The sequence below is a fragment of the Lacerta agilis genome, chromosome 12, assembly GCF_009819535.1.
Source record: "Lacerta agilis isolate rLacAgi1 chromosome 12, rLacAgi1.pri, whole genome shotgun sequence".
NCBI lineage: Eukaryota > Metazoa > Chordata > Lepidosauria > Squamata > Lacertidae > Lacerta > Lacerta agilis.
Genome location: NC_046323.1, coordinates 12,534,035 through 12,550,000, shown reverse-complemented (window position 1 = coordinate 12,550,000; position 15,966 = coordinate 12,534,035). Strand labels below are relative to the sequence as shown.

Here is a 15,966-nt window from a genome sequence, read left to right as displayed (position 1 = left end):
GTTGACCTTCCTGCCACAGCAGTACCTATTTATCTACTTGCACTGGCGTGCTTTCGAACTGCTAGGTTGGCAGGAGCTAGGACAGAGCAATGGTCGCTCGACCCATCGCAGGGATTCAAACCGCCAACCTTCTGATCGGCAAGCCCAAGAAGCTCAGTGGTTTAGACCACAGCGCCACCATAGGACTTACATGTAACTTACATGTAAGTAAACAGATTGGCTCTGCTGCTGTGCTCACATCACACCAAGCTCTCTGCTGCCTCGCCCCTTCCCCTCTTGGTAACCAGAAGTGATGTGTGGCATTGGGAAACCAATTAAGCAATGCTGCCCCACCCTACTGGCTTAAAATGAACAGTTGGGAGTGGGGGGGGGTGGAGAGAAAGGAGTTGTGTACAGACTGCCTGGATATGAGTCCTTCTCTCCTGTTGCCCTAGCCTCAATATTGCCTTCCCTTTTGATAGCCCTGGATCGCTCTGAGAGGACCCAACTTGGCCGGGGCAATCTGGAGCTGCCTTAACCTAATGTGGCGGGATCCTGGGTCGACCTGAATCAGCCTGATTTGGATCAACTCCAGGATTGGAAGTAGTATGAGCTAGAGAGGACCGTTGCCCTTGTGCTCTTCTTTGTGAACTTCCTGCGGGCAAATGGTTGGCCATTTGGGGAGGCAGGATGGTTTACTTACATGACCCTCTGATCTGCTCCAACAAAGCTCTCCTTTTGTTCTTATGGAATTGTATCACTATCTTGGGATGTCCTCCTCTGTGAAGAGCATCCTAGTTTAATTTGAGTCTTTAGAAAGTTCAGCCGAGGCCTTTTTGTTCCAGGAGACATTTGGTTAATGGAGGGTGTTTGGGGTAACTTCAAATTCTTGTTGCTGCCGGGTTTTTAAAGTTGTTTTTTTTTTTAAAGCAGTTTATGGAAATAGCTTTCCGTTAGACAGTCAACAGCGGAGCTATAAATGAAGTCAATAAATGCAGGCATACAATCTGCACTAACCACATGGGTGGGTGTTATAGATCTTTACCGGGGGTGTCGGAAGAGCGACTGCAGGAAAACAGGTGCCACATTGCTTTACAGCTACAATCCTGCATGCAGTTACCAGGGAGTAAGTCTTGCTCAATTCCATGAGAATTACTTCTGAGCAGACACACATAGGATTGTGCTGTCAGTAATGCAGAACTGAGGCCCCAGTTGCTGTAACACTAATAAAAATTATTTTGTAAACTTCAGTTCCTGAGGTTCTGAAGTTTTCAGAGTGGTGGGCTTGACGGTGGAGTTCCTTTAAGCAATTTTAAAAAAATCAGATAACAACAATAGAGGGAAATACGTAGGAAAAAATTGCTGTACATATTTTGTTATGTTTTGTGTTAAACAGCACATTAATTAATTAGTGTGTTAACTGTTGGGTCTTGTGGAACTCATCTGCAAAGCACTCTGCAGGGGTCTTTGAAATAGAAATTGCAAGATCTGACAGTGCCTGTAAACATGTGCTTAATACTGAGATGAATTTGGCAGATAATTCCTGGTTTTATGTGTTCTTGCAGGGAAAAAAGGGGGATAATGGATTTGATGGCGTTAATGGAGAGCCAGTAAGATTTTTATTTCTTTGTTTTGCCTTTCAGTGTTCTGTTTGAATTAGCGAACATATTCCCCCCCCCAATAGAGTTAATCGCATACTTATAGGCCATTTAATGTATCTTCTTAAGGGTTCTTCTGGACCTCCAGGAATTAAAGGAGAAAAGGGTGACCCAGGCTGCCAGGTAATTTCATTTGTTCGTTTTAGATACCTGTAGCTCACTTGTCTTAAGAAACTTTCCCAGGGTGGCTTTACAGTAAGAATAAAAGCATAGCATCTTACAAAAGTAATAAAAGGAATACCATAAATAGAAACAGCAATAAAAACACGGCAATAACTGGCCCGGCATTAAAAAAAAAAAAAAGTAGTTAAGAGAGGCAACTCTCGGTTAAGTGCTTGGGAGAATGAAATGGGCTTTGTCTGGCACTAATAAGGGTTCAAGCCTCCCTGGGACTTGCTTCCAATCCTGTTAACATGGAAAGTTTGCTTCTGTTAACAGAGAAACTTTATGTCATCCTCGAGCCTAAATCAGAAGCAAAACAGCAACAAGTTCCCCTTGAGCCCGTTTAATGCCAAACACATCAGTCACACAAAATAATGGATCACTTTGCACTGTGTTATTCTTCAAAGGGCAGCCCAGGACCAAGGGGACTCCCTGGTGATCGCGGTGAGAAGGGCTTCCAAGGAGACCCAGTAAGTTTTGTTTTCCAGAGGCGAGAGAGAGGGGGGGGAATTGACTCTGGCCTCACTGCCCTGATATCTGCATTTGGCTGTCCCATATTTACTGCTTGAATCACAGGGGCAAGAGGCTAGCGGCGCTTGCCTTGAACAGGTGATGTGGGCATGATTTTGCCAACACCGAGGGACTCGGGGGGTCACACAAACCAGGAACAGTGAGCCCCCATCCGCACTATACTTTTGAAGCACAGCCATATCTTCTTAAGCAGCCCCTCCTGGGGGAATCCTGGGAACTGTAGTTTGCTGAGGGCACTGAGAGGTGTTAGGCATACCCTCCAACATTTCCTCTGATGAAAATAGGGGCCATGATGATAATTTTACTATTTATACCCCACACATCTGACTGGGTTGCCCCAGCCACTCTGGGCGGCTTCCAACATATATCAAAACATAATAAAACTTTAAACATTTTTTTTTCCAAAAAAAACCCCTTCCCTATAAAGGATTGCCTTCAGACAGCTCAGGGGTTGGATAATTCCATACCCTCCAACATTTCTCCAATGAAAATAGGGACATCCCAAGGAAAAGGGGGACATTTCGGGATCAAAATGGATGACCAGATGGGCGGGGTATAAATAATAAAAATATTGTTATTGTAATCATATCAGAAACCAGAACATATTCTTTAAATCAGGGACACCCCTGGGAAATAGGGACACTTGGGGGGGTCTGGTGTTGGGAGACCACTATTCCCCCATTCCTCCCCACAGAGCTACAATTCTGAGTGGTTTTAACTCCCTTCCCAGGAAATTCTGGCAACTGTAACTCTGTGAGAGGAATTCCTCTGTTAGGATTTCTCCCCTGTCAATGACCTGACATCACAATGACACCAGGTGGCCCCTTTTCGCTCCACAGTTTGAAACCAAAGCTTTGTTTATACCCGTGGTTCTTCACCTTTGTCGGGGTGTGTGACTGCTTGAGTATCTGATGAAAGCTGTGAACCCCCTCCCCAGATTCCCCCCACAAAGACAATCTTCAAGGTAGCTGGAAGGAAATCAAGGAAACAATGTTTGTGTGTGTGTGTGTGTGTGTCCGAGTCCATAGACCAGAGGTTAAGAACCTGTGCTTTCCCCCATATCTCTCATATCTATATCTATATCTATATCTATATCTATATCTATATCTATATCTATATCTATATCTATATCTATATCTATCTATATCTATATCTATATCTATATCTATATCCAGTGTGGTGTAGTGGTTAAGAGCGGTAGACTCGTAATCTGGGGAACCGGGTTCGTGTCTCCGCTCCTCCACATGCAGCTGCTGGGTGACCTTGGGCTAGTCACACTTCTCTAAAGTCTCTCAGCCCCACTCACCTCACAGAGTGTTTGTTGTGGGGGAGGAAGGGAAAGGAGAATGTTAGCCGCTTTGAGATTCCTTCGGGTAGTGAAAAGCGGGATATCAAATCCACACTCTTCTTCTTCGTCTTCTTCTATATCTATCAAACAATGTGGGAACATTAACATTTCTCTCCCTTTCATCTAGGGTACTCCTGGACCAGATAGTATCATAGCAGGACCGAAAGGTTTAGAAGGGGGAAGAGGAAGAGAGGTAAAATACCATCTTACATGTCTCGTTTTATCATTTGCCTGTGAAATGTAGTTTCTACAGAAATATAGTATAGTGAATGCCTGAGCGTTGATGTTTATGATTGGTATGGCAACCGCACCTCTCCCACTTTTGAACTAAGCAGTGATCAGCCCATTTCTAATGATGTCAAGGATTTATTACTTTACAGCTCTAGCAGAACTGATAGAATAAGAAATAACAGACACAACAATAAGCAACACAGGTTGCCACATGTCTAAGACCAGGTTCTTCTTGCTTCTCTCCTAACACTAACTTTATTAGTTCCTCCTTTCCAGATCTTACCCATCTCTCTTGACCTCTTGTATCTATCCAACCATATCATTTTCTCCCCTTTCCCTTGGTCCCCCCACCCCATGTGTTCCCAAACCCACCATCAGTCTCTTGCTGATAACCTTTCATCCTTCGCCATTACTGTCCAACACAAAAGGAGTACTTCGTCCTGCCTTTAAATATCTGTGTATCAGGCCTTGTTTTGCTGTTCTGTCTAACGTATACTAAGCATTTTAGCGTTTAGATCAGGTGACAATGTTTTTTTTTTGCCCCCGGGTACCAATTTAACTTGTTACGCCCCTGTTTAGATGCTTACTAACAAGCATATTAGCTACTGAAATCCTGTGTTCATCAATTTCTATGTTTGAAACATTCGCCAAGCATTTTGTGTGTGCCTTGCGATACTTCTACTTATGTAAAAAAAAGAAAAGAAAAGAAAATTCCCCAGCCCAGAGTGCCCGGGGAAAACCAGCCATATGGGTGAGGTATAATCATCATCATCATCTGCTTTTAGCTACGGTATGTTATTAGTCTCATGATTCCATGAACCCTTTTGATTTCTGCTTTATCAGTCACAAAGTGATCTACCAGTTATATACCTATATAAATATACACAAGTCGTTTTAGTTTTACACTGCAAAATCCCTGCAGCTGCTTTATGCTGGTCCTGAGGTAGCCTGCCTCCTACCTTAGCTGCAGGAGAGCTAGCTACAGACTTGAACTCATGCCAGATTATAAAGAAAAATAAAATAAAAAATAAAAAATCCTTCCAGTAGCACCTTAGTGCACCTTAGAGACCAACTAAGTTTGTTCTTGGAATGTTCTTGGTATGAGCACACGAAAGCTCATACCAAGAACAAACTTAGTTAGTCTCTAAGGTGCTACTGGAAGGATTTTTTTATTTTTTATTTTATTTTGTTTTGTTTTGACTATGGCAGACCAACACCTACCTGTAACCAGATTATAAAGGTCACCTGCTTTTGCGATGTGTTTTGTACTTGTTTTACGAATGTAAGTTTCTTCTTGTTTTAATGTTGTTTGCCTCTGTGATACATTTTCTCTCTCCTTAATGTTGGTGTTATGGGGATTTTTTTTTATAAAAAAAAAACCAAATAATTTTTATTAAGGTTTTTCTTAGTTTACAGAAGTACATGCACAGTCTCTTTTTCCAGGTTGTGTTTTTCTACAGATCGATTACATTTGCTGTGAGACATTAGTGTTCTTTGCAGTGTGTGTGTGTGTGTGTGTGTGTGTGTTTCTGTGTATGACATGCCCCCGTGTATAAGATGCCCCTACAGTGGTACCTCAGGTTACATACGCTTCAGGTTACAGACTCCGCTAACCCAGAAATAACGCTCCAGGTTAAGAACTTTGATTCAGGATAAGAACAGAAATTGTGCTCTGGCGGCGCAGCGGCAGCGGGAGGTCCCATTAGCTAAAGTGGTGCTTCAGGTTAAGAACAGTTTCAGGTTAAGAACGGACCTCCGGAACGAATTAAGTTCTTAATCCAAGTTACCACTGTATATGCAAATAAATGCCAAGAATCTGCAGGCTAGCACCTGTAGCGCTGTCCAGGGTCCTGAAGCCCCAACTCCAGACCAGGCCCTGCTAACTTCCTTAGCTCATTTCTCTCGCCTGACTAAATTCCTGGTGAACCAGGAGGGCTGCAGGCTGAAACCATTTATGCAGATTAATGCTTTTCTTTTTCTAAAATGTGCCAGAAGCCCTTAACAATGTCGTCTCATACTCAAAGCTTCCGTTTCCAGTTTCTGTAAATAGACAAATGGTTTTCACATGCAGCGTGAAGAACACAATGGAACGTATTTTATCCTACTTGCCAACATCTGGTAAGGTTTCATGCTGTGAGTTTGAGAAGATGAATTTTTCCTATGTGGGCTATCTTCTATAGCAGGCATGTCCAACAGGTAGATCATGATCTACCGGTAGATCACTGGACGTTTGTGGTAGATCACCAGTAGATCAGTGGCTCCCCCCAAAGAAGCTAAAAAACTTTGGCTCCCCTAAAAAATATCTCAATGTCTTTGCCCTGCACCCCTAAAATGACCTGAACCACCAAAAACAGGGCTTTCCTCCCTAAAAAAAAGCTCAACGTCGCTTTCCTCTTCCCTAAAGAAGCTCAACAACTTTTACATGAACCCCCCAAAACAGGGCTTTCCTTCCTAAAAAAAAGCTCAACAACTTTGACCTGAACCGGGTAGATCACTGCCAGTTTTTAACTCTGTGAGTAGATCACAGTCTCTTGGAAGTTGGCCACCCCTGTTCTATAGGCATCTGGTTGCCATTGTGAGAGCAGGATGCTGTTCATAATGCAGGGGTCTTGTGCTCAACTTAAATTTAAATTCAAATGTTTTGCTTTCAGGGTGAGAGGGGACCAAGGGGCCCCACGGCATTGCCTGGCTTGAAAGGAACCAGAGTAAGAACCAAAGAAAGAAGATGCTGACATTGTTTTCCCTGTGAAAGGACTTCATGGTGGTAATGCAAGGCAGACAGCGACTGTGTGAGAGTCCTATCACTGGGTCTACTCCCAGCGATAGGCAGAGAACCCTAAGCCCCCTCTTCCACAAATAGAAATCCCTTTGAGAATATTGGAATGACAGTTGCGTGAGACTCTCCCCCCTTTCTCTAAATCTTTGCCACTTGTTTCTGGGAAATGTCTTGAGGCAGAGAAGAGAGTTTTTGTGGATCCAGATTCATGGCAGAGTCTGGACACTGAAATCAATAGGATGCATCTTCTGTTGGGGGAGCAGGGGGTTTCACCATTGCATTCATGCCTTGGTAAGTTCTCTGCTGAATGGCTGAGATTAATTCTATTAGAACAGGCTTCCTCAGCCTCAGCCCTCTAGTTGTTTTCAGCCTACAACTCCCATGATCCCTAGCTAGCAGGACCAGTGGTCAGGGATATTATTTATTTATTTATTTATTTATTTATTTATTTATACCCCGTCCTTCCCCGCCAAACCGGGCTCAGGGCGGCTAACACCAATAAAATCACAACAAAAACATAAAACAATTCATTAAAATACAGATTAAAATGCAATTTAAAATTTAATCTAGACTGCAGCCTCATTTTTAAGTAGCCCACCAACCACACCAAAAGAATGAAACATCAGGGTTAAACTGAAACCAACCCAAAGGCTAGGTGGAACAGCTCTGTCTTGCAGGCCCTGCAGAAAGATGCCAAATCCCGCAGGGCCCTGGTCTCTTGTGACAGACTGTTCCAGCAAGTCAGGGCCAATACTGAGAAGGCCCTGGCCCTAGTTGAAGCCAACCTAGTATCCTTGTGGCTCGGGACCTCCAAAAAGTTATTATTTGAGGACCTTAAGGTCCTACCTGGGACGTACCAGCGAGGCGGTCCCTTAGGTATGGGGGTCCTACAATGATGGGAATTGTAGTCTCAAAACATCTGGAGAGCCAAGGTTGAGGAAACCTGTATTAGAAGCTTCCTTCAAAAAGTGTTTGGATACTTCAAAATGTGGCTGCCCAGTTGTTAATTGGTGCCAGGCATGGAAAACATATTGTTGCACACCACTCCAATCTCCAAGCAGTGTGAGATCCCAGGGGTTCGATTTCTTCTGAATGAAGGACAGCGGAGACTGTGGTGTCTTTATTATATATGGTTTTGTCACACAGCATCCTAGAGCTATGCACATCTTCTTAAGAGTAAGCCCTTTTAAATTCAATGGTACGTACATCCAAGTGGACATAGGCTGGTTAAAGTGAGATCTAAGTAGGAATGTTTAACTTATTGCAATCATCTTGTCATAGGGACATCAAGGCCGAAGAGGCCAGCCTGGCCCCCAGGTATGTGTGCATTTTATTTATATATATATATATAATTATTTATAGGAGTGATGTTTTATCATGACGACAATATATTGGATTGTCTTACAAAGAAAACTGTCTGGCCTCGGTGTAATTTGGTCTCTAATTCAACTTATTTCTTCATGAATGGAGATTTTAAGTCTGGTCTTTTCTTGCTTTTGTTTGCTACAGGGGAGACAAGGGCCCCATGGTCCTAGCGGTTTTCCTGGACAGCAAGGATTTAAAGGTCCACAGGTCAACATTAAAAATATTCAGGTTTATTTCTGAGGGATATTGAGAGAGTCTGTGCTGAAAACACGATTTGTTCATATTCAATTTTCTGTTTTTGTCAAATATGTTTCTAGGGTGTGAGAGGAATCCAGGGTGTGAAGGGAATGAAAGGAAATCAAGGAAGCAAAGGGTTTCCTGTATGTAAACACTTTATTTTATTTTTAAAATCTCAAATCAGCTTAAATTAACTAAAATCCTATCATCCAGTGCTTTTTTTCTGAGGGGGATGCATACACCTAAACATTTGTGAATCTTTGTACTTTTGTCAATTTACTGTATTTATTTTTCCCTAATTGAACTATAAAATGGTGATTTTCTTGAGTCAAAATGAGAGTACCTCCTAAACATTTTTTTTAAGGCTTGCTGATCAGAAGGTCGGTGGTTTGAATCCCCATGACGGGGTGAGCTCCCGTTGCTCGGTCCCAGCTCCTGCCCACCTAGCAGTTCAAAAGTGTGTCAAAGTGCAAGTAGATAAATAGGTACCACTCCTGTGGGAAGGTAAATGGCGTTTCTGCGCTGCTGTGGTTCACCAGAACGGCTCTGTCATGCTGGCCACATGACCTCGGAAGCTGTACACCGGCTCCCTCAGCCAGTAATGTGAGATGAGTGCCGCAACCCCAGAGTCGTCCATGACTGGACCTAATGGTCAGGGGTCCCTTTACATTTACTATCATAGATCTATCTATCATCTATCACAATGTGAAATGAAGTCCAGAGTCAATCAGTAAAACAAATTCCATATTGACTGTGGCAAAACATCCTCTGCAACCTTAGTTTGTCCCTGAGGCACAGGAGCCAAAGACCGCACTCTGAGCCAAAAACCTGGGTAAAACATAGCCACAACTTTGATGATGTTCATCATGGAGGTAGATGTGCCAATGTGGCAAATATCCAGATATTGGGCAGCACCACTGCTGGCTGATGTCTCCTCCCTCCAGCCCACTGGCTGATGGTCAAAAGGGAGTTGCAGGACCTCAGGGAGTGACCCCCCCGCCATTGGTGTGGGCTGTTCCAGTTGACCGTCCACCCACAATCTGAGTTTGTGCCAGCCAGCATCCCTCTCCCCAAGCTGGAGGATCCATAGGAGTGCCAGCACTTGGGATCCCGCTGCCTGAGGCAGCTGCTTCAGTCTGCCTCATGGACAGGCCTGGGTGGTAGCACATTAAAAGAAAAATGCTATGCCAAATAATAATCCACCCAGATGCATAGTTTTGCCCTGTTTTATCTTTTGTTTCAGGGTTACCTGGGAGTGGCAGGTCCACCAGGCATTCCTGGGAGCTGGGGAACCAAAGGCAATAAGGTATGTTTCAGAGAATCCAGCAGGTTCAATTTACAGTGGTACCTTGGTTCTCAAACGCCAAAAAGTGTTCCAGTTTTCAAACATTTTTCAGAAACTGAACATCTGATGCGGCTGTCAGCTATTCTTTCTGGGGCGCCTGCACCAATCAGAAGCTGCACTTTGGTTTTTGAAGATTTCGGAAGACAAATGGACTTCCAGAGCAGATTAAGTTTGGCGCTTTTGTTTTTGCTATTTATTTTGCGTTTTTGTTTTTGAGGCTTTTTCGTTTCATTTGTTTTTGTGACTGTGTGGAACCCAGTTCAGCTACTGATTGATTGATTGATTGATTGATGGTGTGACTGCAAAAATGGATAAAAGCCACCCCATCCAAACAATGACTATCATCAGTGTGCAGGTAAGAATTATTTTTTTAAAAAAAATTTTTATCATCTACAATAATGTCTTATTTATTTTATAGTACAGTGCATTGATTATTGCTGTCATTTTATGGATCAATGGTCTCACTAGATAGTAGAATTCATGTTAAATTGCTGTTTTAGGGGTTGTTTTTAAAAGTCTAGAACGGATTAATCCATTTTGCATTACTTTCTATGGGAAAGCATGCCTTGGTTTCGGAGCACTTTGGTTTTGGAATGGACTTCCGGAACGGATTAAGTTTGAGAACCAAGGTACCACTGTATTTTGGGAACAGCTTTGGTATTATTGCGGTGGAGGTCATCTCCAGACACCAGTTTTACAAATTCAAACTCATGAGACTGCAAGGGATTCTGAGAGGACAGGCATCCCATTCCAGATCCTATAACAGTATCAATTTTCTATTCATTTAACAGGGAGAGCCTGGCGACTCTGGGATAAAAGGGGAGAGAGGTCCACCAGGACGCCGGGGAATAAGGGTTTGCATGTTATTGTTTTGTTTATACTCCTGTAATTTTTATCCTGTATTTTTTTTTATCTAGTGAACCAGTGTGGTCAGCAACCTTTTTTAGCCATGAGCCTGTCCACCGTCCCTCAGACCATGTGGTGGGCCAGACGATATGGGGGGGGGGAATGAACAAATTCCTATGCCCCACAAATAACCCAGAGATGCATTTTAAATCAAAGGACACATTCTACTCATATAAAAACACGCTGATTCCCAGACCGTCCGCAGGCCGGATTTAGAAGGTGATTGGGTCGGATCTGGCCCCTGGGCCTTAGTTTGCCTACCCATGCTCTTGAGACTCTTGAGGCTGGAGTCTGATTTTTGCTGCATTACACCTCCAACCCTGCATTACAGGTCTAAGCCTTCTGTCTTCTCTCTCTTGAGAGCCAGTGTGGTGTAGTGGTTAAGAGCAGTAGACTCGTAATCTGGTGAACCGGGTTCGCGTCCCCGCTCCTCCACATGCAGCTGCTGGGTGACCTTGGGCTAGTCACACTTCTTTGAAGTCTCTCAGCCCCACTCACCTGACAGAGTGTTTGTTGTGGAGGACGAAGGGAAAGGAGATTGTTAGCCGCTTTGAGACTCCTTCGGGTAGTGATAAAGCGGGATATCAAATCCAAACTCCTCCTCCTCCTCCTCCTCTTCTTCTTCTTCTTCTTCTTCTTCTTCTTCTTCTTCTTCTTCCTGAGATCTTTGGATCAATGACAGTATATAAATTTAATTAATAAATAATAATAATTCCAGTCTTGAACATATTTTTTTTTAAATAAAAACAAACAAACAACCCTGGTGCAGATGAATTTATCAGGAGAAGTATTAATTGAACTCATCTTAATATAGGAATAAATGAAAAGAATTTATGGAAAGTAGGAGGAGAAATGCATGTTGTAGTCCTCTGTTTGTTTAGATTTGTCAAAATCTTCTTCCGGTTTTGCGACTGTTAACACAAAGAAGACCTTTGTGCCCCCGACAGGGTAGATGGAAATGAAAATTAAACACTGATGTAATGTAACTTTGCTTTAGGGCGATGGCGGTGCCATTGGATATGGTGAACCAGGACATAAAGGAATAAAGGTAAGCGTGAAAAGAAATCTTTCTAAGCTCTTTTTGTAAATATCCTTACAGATCACACTATCAATCAGAATGAATGGAAATAAATCATGGATTATTTTAGAGGTGTGGGCACTAGATTATCTCCTTACGTGTTGCCTTCCAGTATCAAACTTGGTGGCTTGACACCTATCAGTTTGCCAGCAAACAGGTACACACACAAAAATAAAGTAATGCACGGTTAGGAAGCCTTTGATCCTACAGATTTTGCCGGATTCCTATTCTCATCGGCTCCACTACAGGGATGGCCAAAGGACAGGGAGTTGTAATCTAGCGACAACTGGAGGTCGCCATGTTCCCCACTCACAGCATTGTGGTTTCTGTTATATGTAGATGATTTTTCCACATGTACAGAAATCTATCGGTCTGTAAATTAAAAGAAAAAGGAGATTAAAATCCCTAAGATGTCTAGGCAAGAACCTGTAGGCTATATATATAATTAAATGTTACTAAATTTTCTAAATTACATTTAAAAATATTCACTTAAGCAACCTTAAATCAATGACTTCCCTTCTTATCTTTCCTGCGTATTTATACATCCCTGCATATTTTACATGAACCAAACCATTCAGTAATCCACTGTTACATCCATCAAATCTTATTTACACTGTTGAATTAATGCTGCCCGCATTTTTAAATGAAGACAATTTTCACCCATATACTCAGTAAATATTTTCCAGTCTTCTTCAAATGTGCATTCTTCTTGTTCTCTTATTCTATATGTTAAATCTGCAAGCTGCCTGTATTCCATCAGTTTAAGTCGCCACTCTTCTGTGGTTGGGACCTCACTCGTTTTCCATTTGGGGGCTAACAAAACACGGGCCGCAGTAGTAGCAACACATAAATAATCTTTTTTGAAACCTGGGAATTTCCCTCTGAATTATCCTCAACAAAAAGGACTCTGCTTTTTTTGGAAAGGTACTTGCACAGAAATCTATCGGTCTGTAAATTAAGAGGAAAAGGAGATTAAAATCCCTAAAATGCCCAGGCAAGAACCTGTAGGCTTTCAGGACCTACAGAATGTTGACGGCAATTGAGCCATGGGAGATTGAGGTTGTTAGTTGTTATGGTTTCGGTTATATATACACACATACATACATACATAAAACAGGGAAAATCAAGAGGAGATTGGACTGCTCAAGACCAAAACATCTTACATTATAGTGGAAGGGGGGATAATGATCGGGGGATATATACTGAAATATACTTGGAGTCAAGTATGGATTTTGTGCTCTTTATTCAGCTCATAGTAGCAAGGAATGGAAGTTTCCCCAAAACGTCTGCTTTATATACATTATTTACACAATGGGCCCAACTTGATTGGCTAATTCTGGGATACTCCTGTATGCCAATCAGGTTGCGGATTCACTTCCACCTGGAACTGGATTGGGTGGCTCCTGCGGACCAATCAGACTACTGCATTCTGGCTCCTATTGTTCTAGGACCAATCAGACTGCTGCATTCTGAATCCTATTGTTCTAGGACCAATCAGACTGCTGCATTTTGGATCCTGTTCAACTCAGTACATAACATATACTATGATGTTTTTAAAAATATCCCCCAAACTACCCTCCCTGCACTATTTTGTGAGGTTTAGGAGCAAGAAAAAGACAATTTCTCTTTCCTATGGCCCTGAAACCTTCCCCTACCTAAAATGTAGCATGCCACAATAGGAGTGTTTCTTTTCAGGCTTCCAGACAGCTAGTGTTAAATGAAAATCCTTGGGCTCACTTGGAGTGCCAAACAAAGACACCAGCCAAAAATACAGGAGCAAAACATCGGCCTGTAGCCTGATCTTTATTCAAAAGATGGTTGCAACAGGACTTCCACCCACCACATGCAGTGCCAGATTTACATATAAGCTAAACAAGCTATAGCTTAGGGCCCCGCTCTCTTGGGGCCCCCCAAAAAGTTTAAAGGGGAAAAACCTGGATGTACATTTCCAAAATATAAGATAAAAAACAAATAAAATAAAACCTACATACAGCAACAGTGTTTTGTGTTTTGTAGGCTCCTATTCGTTATGTGCAAATGGCTTTAGATACCTATTAGGTCCATAAATTACCATACACCACATATTCAACACTAAAAAACAGTGACAATTTGTTGTTGACAAAGGACAGCTGGGCGTATAAAGGGCCCCATTACCTTCAGTAGCTTAGGGCCTCATCAAACCTAAATCTGGCCCTGGACACATGGAAGAAGCAGGAAGAAGCACACAACACCTTTTTCCCACAACACCTTTGGTGAAGCATCATGCATACATCATAGATACATCATACATATGTCACAAACAGGGAGGGTTTGTTCTGTCAGAAACTGGTTCATCAGGTATGCCCCCATCGCTCCCTTGCCCTCCACCTCACACCCACCAAGTGATACAAAAGAAATATTTACAAGTTCCTGTTTATCCCGGTCAATGTAATCATACTCCTTTGTCCTGACCGAGAACCCAATCCATTCCTGGAGGATCTGCTATTCTCTGTGGGATGGCTACCTTTCTGACATCCATCTGCCAGGCTGCCATTGATTACCTCTTGCACAACAGGCTGCTGAGTACATGATCTCAGGCTTGAGGGATTATGGCTGCCCACATCCCAGACTCCCCCCCCCCCCAGTAGCCATTCCTTTCCTGAACAGAACAAAATTTGAATGGTGCAAATCCAATACTGGAGCGATTTTACATGACTTTCTAACGTTTTCCCAGTGAGCCAGTAAGGTAAAGGTAAAGGGGACCCCTGACCATTAGGTCCAGTCACGGACGACTCTGGGGTTGTGGCGCTCATCTCGCTTTATTGGCCGAGGGAGCCGGCGTACAGCTTCTGGGTCATGTGGCCAGCATGAATATACTGCTTCTGGCGAACTAGAGCAGCACACAGAAACGCCGTTTACCTTCCCGCCAGAGTGGTACCTATTTATCTACTTGCAGTTTGACACACTTTCGAACTGCTAGGTGGGCAGGAGCTGGGACCGAGCAACGGGAGCTCACCCCGTCATGGGGATTCAAACCACCGACCTTCTGATCAGCAAGCCCTAGGCTCTGTGGTTTAACCCACAGCGCCACCCGCATCCCAGTGAGCCAGTACATAGGTACATTTGGTAATGTGCAGCGGAGGCCCTTTGAATAGAGATTGAAGGGGGGGGCTGTGTGATGCAGTGTTTTCTGAGGACATTTGCAGGACTGATTGTGTTGATTTTGGTAGTCAGTGTGTGAGTGTGTGTGTGTGTGTGTGTGTGTGTGATGGCGGAGGGAAACCCCCCTCCTCCAACCTTTAAAAAATTTTAGTTAACAGTAGTCATATCTTCCACTGAGAAAGTAAAAGCTGTGAGGGACCCGACTAGGCTGACATTTTCACTCCTCCTAGTTTTCTGTTTTTCAGCCGAACTTTGTGGTTTTGGAGGACACTAAATTTGCTGGGTTATCATTAGACAGCTTGGGTTTTTAAAAATGTTTTGTTTTTGCATACAAAGGGAGTCATCCGAGTGTGTAGGAGTCAACACAGTAGTCTTGTGATTTTGGGTGCCGGTCAGCCCGAATCGACTGCCCTTGTTCCCATGATCTATGCGCACTGACTCAAACAACAACAACAACAACAACAACAACAACAACAACAACAACAACAACAACGTGCCATTATTTATGCAAAGGTGATGGGAATAGACCCTGAAACTCTCTGCAGGGAATAAGTGAGCTGGCTGCAAGAGTTTGCAGCTAGGTCAAAGCAGATATTGAGAAAGGTCGTACCAGATGAATCCCATTAGAAATCTAGAATGTGCGGAGGAAATAGGAAGATAAAATGCACTTTTCTTCTTGCAGCCGTTGCTGGCGTATCTTTATGGGGATTGCTGTCCTTAAAATAACACATAAACATGATTAAACACTGTTTCCTTCCTTTGTGTGTTACAGGGGCAAAAAGGATTTCCTGGAGCTATGGGTCAGAAGGTATTGGTTTTTGGTTTTTTGTTTTTAAAAACTCTATATATATATGCCACATCTGCCACATCTCTACTGTGTCCCAATGTTTCCTCTGCGATTTAATGGTTTGGCAAGAGTATATGCAAAAGCATGGAAATAAAATGGGACAGCAGAAGAAGCGTGATTGGCTGAAAGCTATGAAAAGATAATTGGCTCAGTTATCATTAAGAAAGTCCTGTTTGGTGGATGATAGCATGCTGCAATGCAGAGGAAGATTGGAAAGATAATAGGTGTTTGATAATGTCACTCCTCAAATTTGTCAGCAGGCTATCAGTGATGGTCAAGTCTTCTTTGAATTGATTCAGAATCAAGGTGGGAATTACAAGCATCAGCAAAAATGTTTGGTGGTCAAACTCGAAGTGATGTGA

The 15,966-nt window shown here is 42.9% G+C and overlaps 1 protein-coding gene across 1 annotated transcript in view; it reads left to right on the top strand.

Annotated features, from left to right (window-relative positions):
• LOC117055585 (collagen alpha-6(VI) chain-like) overlaps nucleotides 1-15,966 on the top strand; it is a 60,987-nt gene that overhangs the window by 30,413 nt on the left and 14,608 nt on the right. The window contains exons 15-26 of the mRNA XM_033165198.1: nucleotides 1,545-1,589; nucleotides 1,707-1,760; nucleotides 2,207-2,269; nucleotides 3,806-3,871; nucleotides 6,561-6,614; nucleotides 7,967-8,002; nucleotides 8,195-8,257; nucleotides 8,368-8,430; nucleotides 9,531-9,593; nucleotides 10,424-10,486; nucleotides 11,536-11,586; nucleotides 15,530-15,565. Coding sequence (XP_033021089.1) covers nucleotides 1,545-1,589; nucleotides 1,707-1,760; nucleotides 2,207-2,269; nucleotides 3,806-3,871; nucleotides 6,561-6,614; nucleotides 7,967-8,002; nucleotides 8,195-8,257; nucleotides 8,368-8,430; nucleotides 9,531-9,593; nucleotides 10,424-10,486; nucleotides 11,536-11,586; nucleotides 15,530-15,565 — 657 coding nt within the window. The remainder of the gene's footprint in view (nucleotides 1-1,544; nucleotides 1,590-1,706; nucleotides 1,761-2,206; nucleotides 2,270-3,805; nucleotides 3,872-6,560; nucleotides 6,615-7,966; nucleotides 8,003-8,194; nucleotides 8,258-8,367; nucleotides 8,431-9,530; nucleotides 9,594-10,423; nucleotides 10,487-11,535; nucleotides 11,587-15,529; nucleotides 15,566-15,966) is intronic.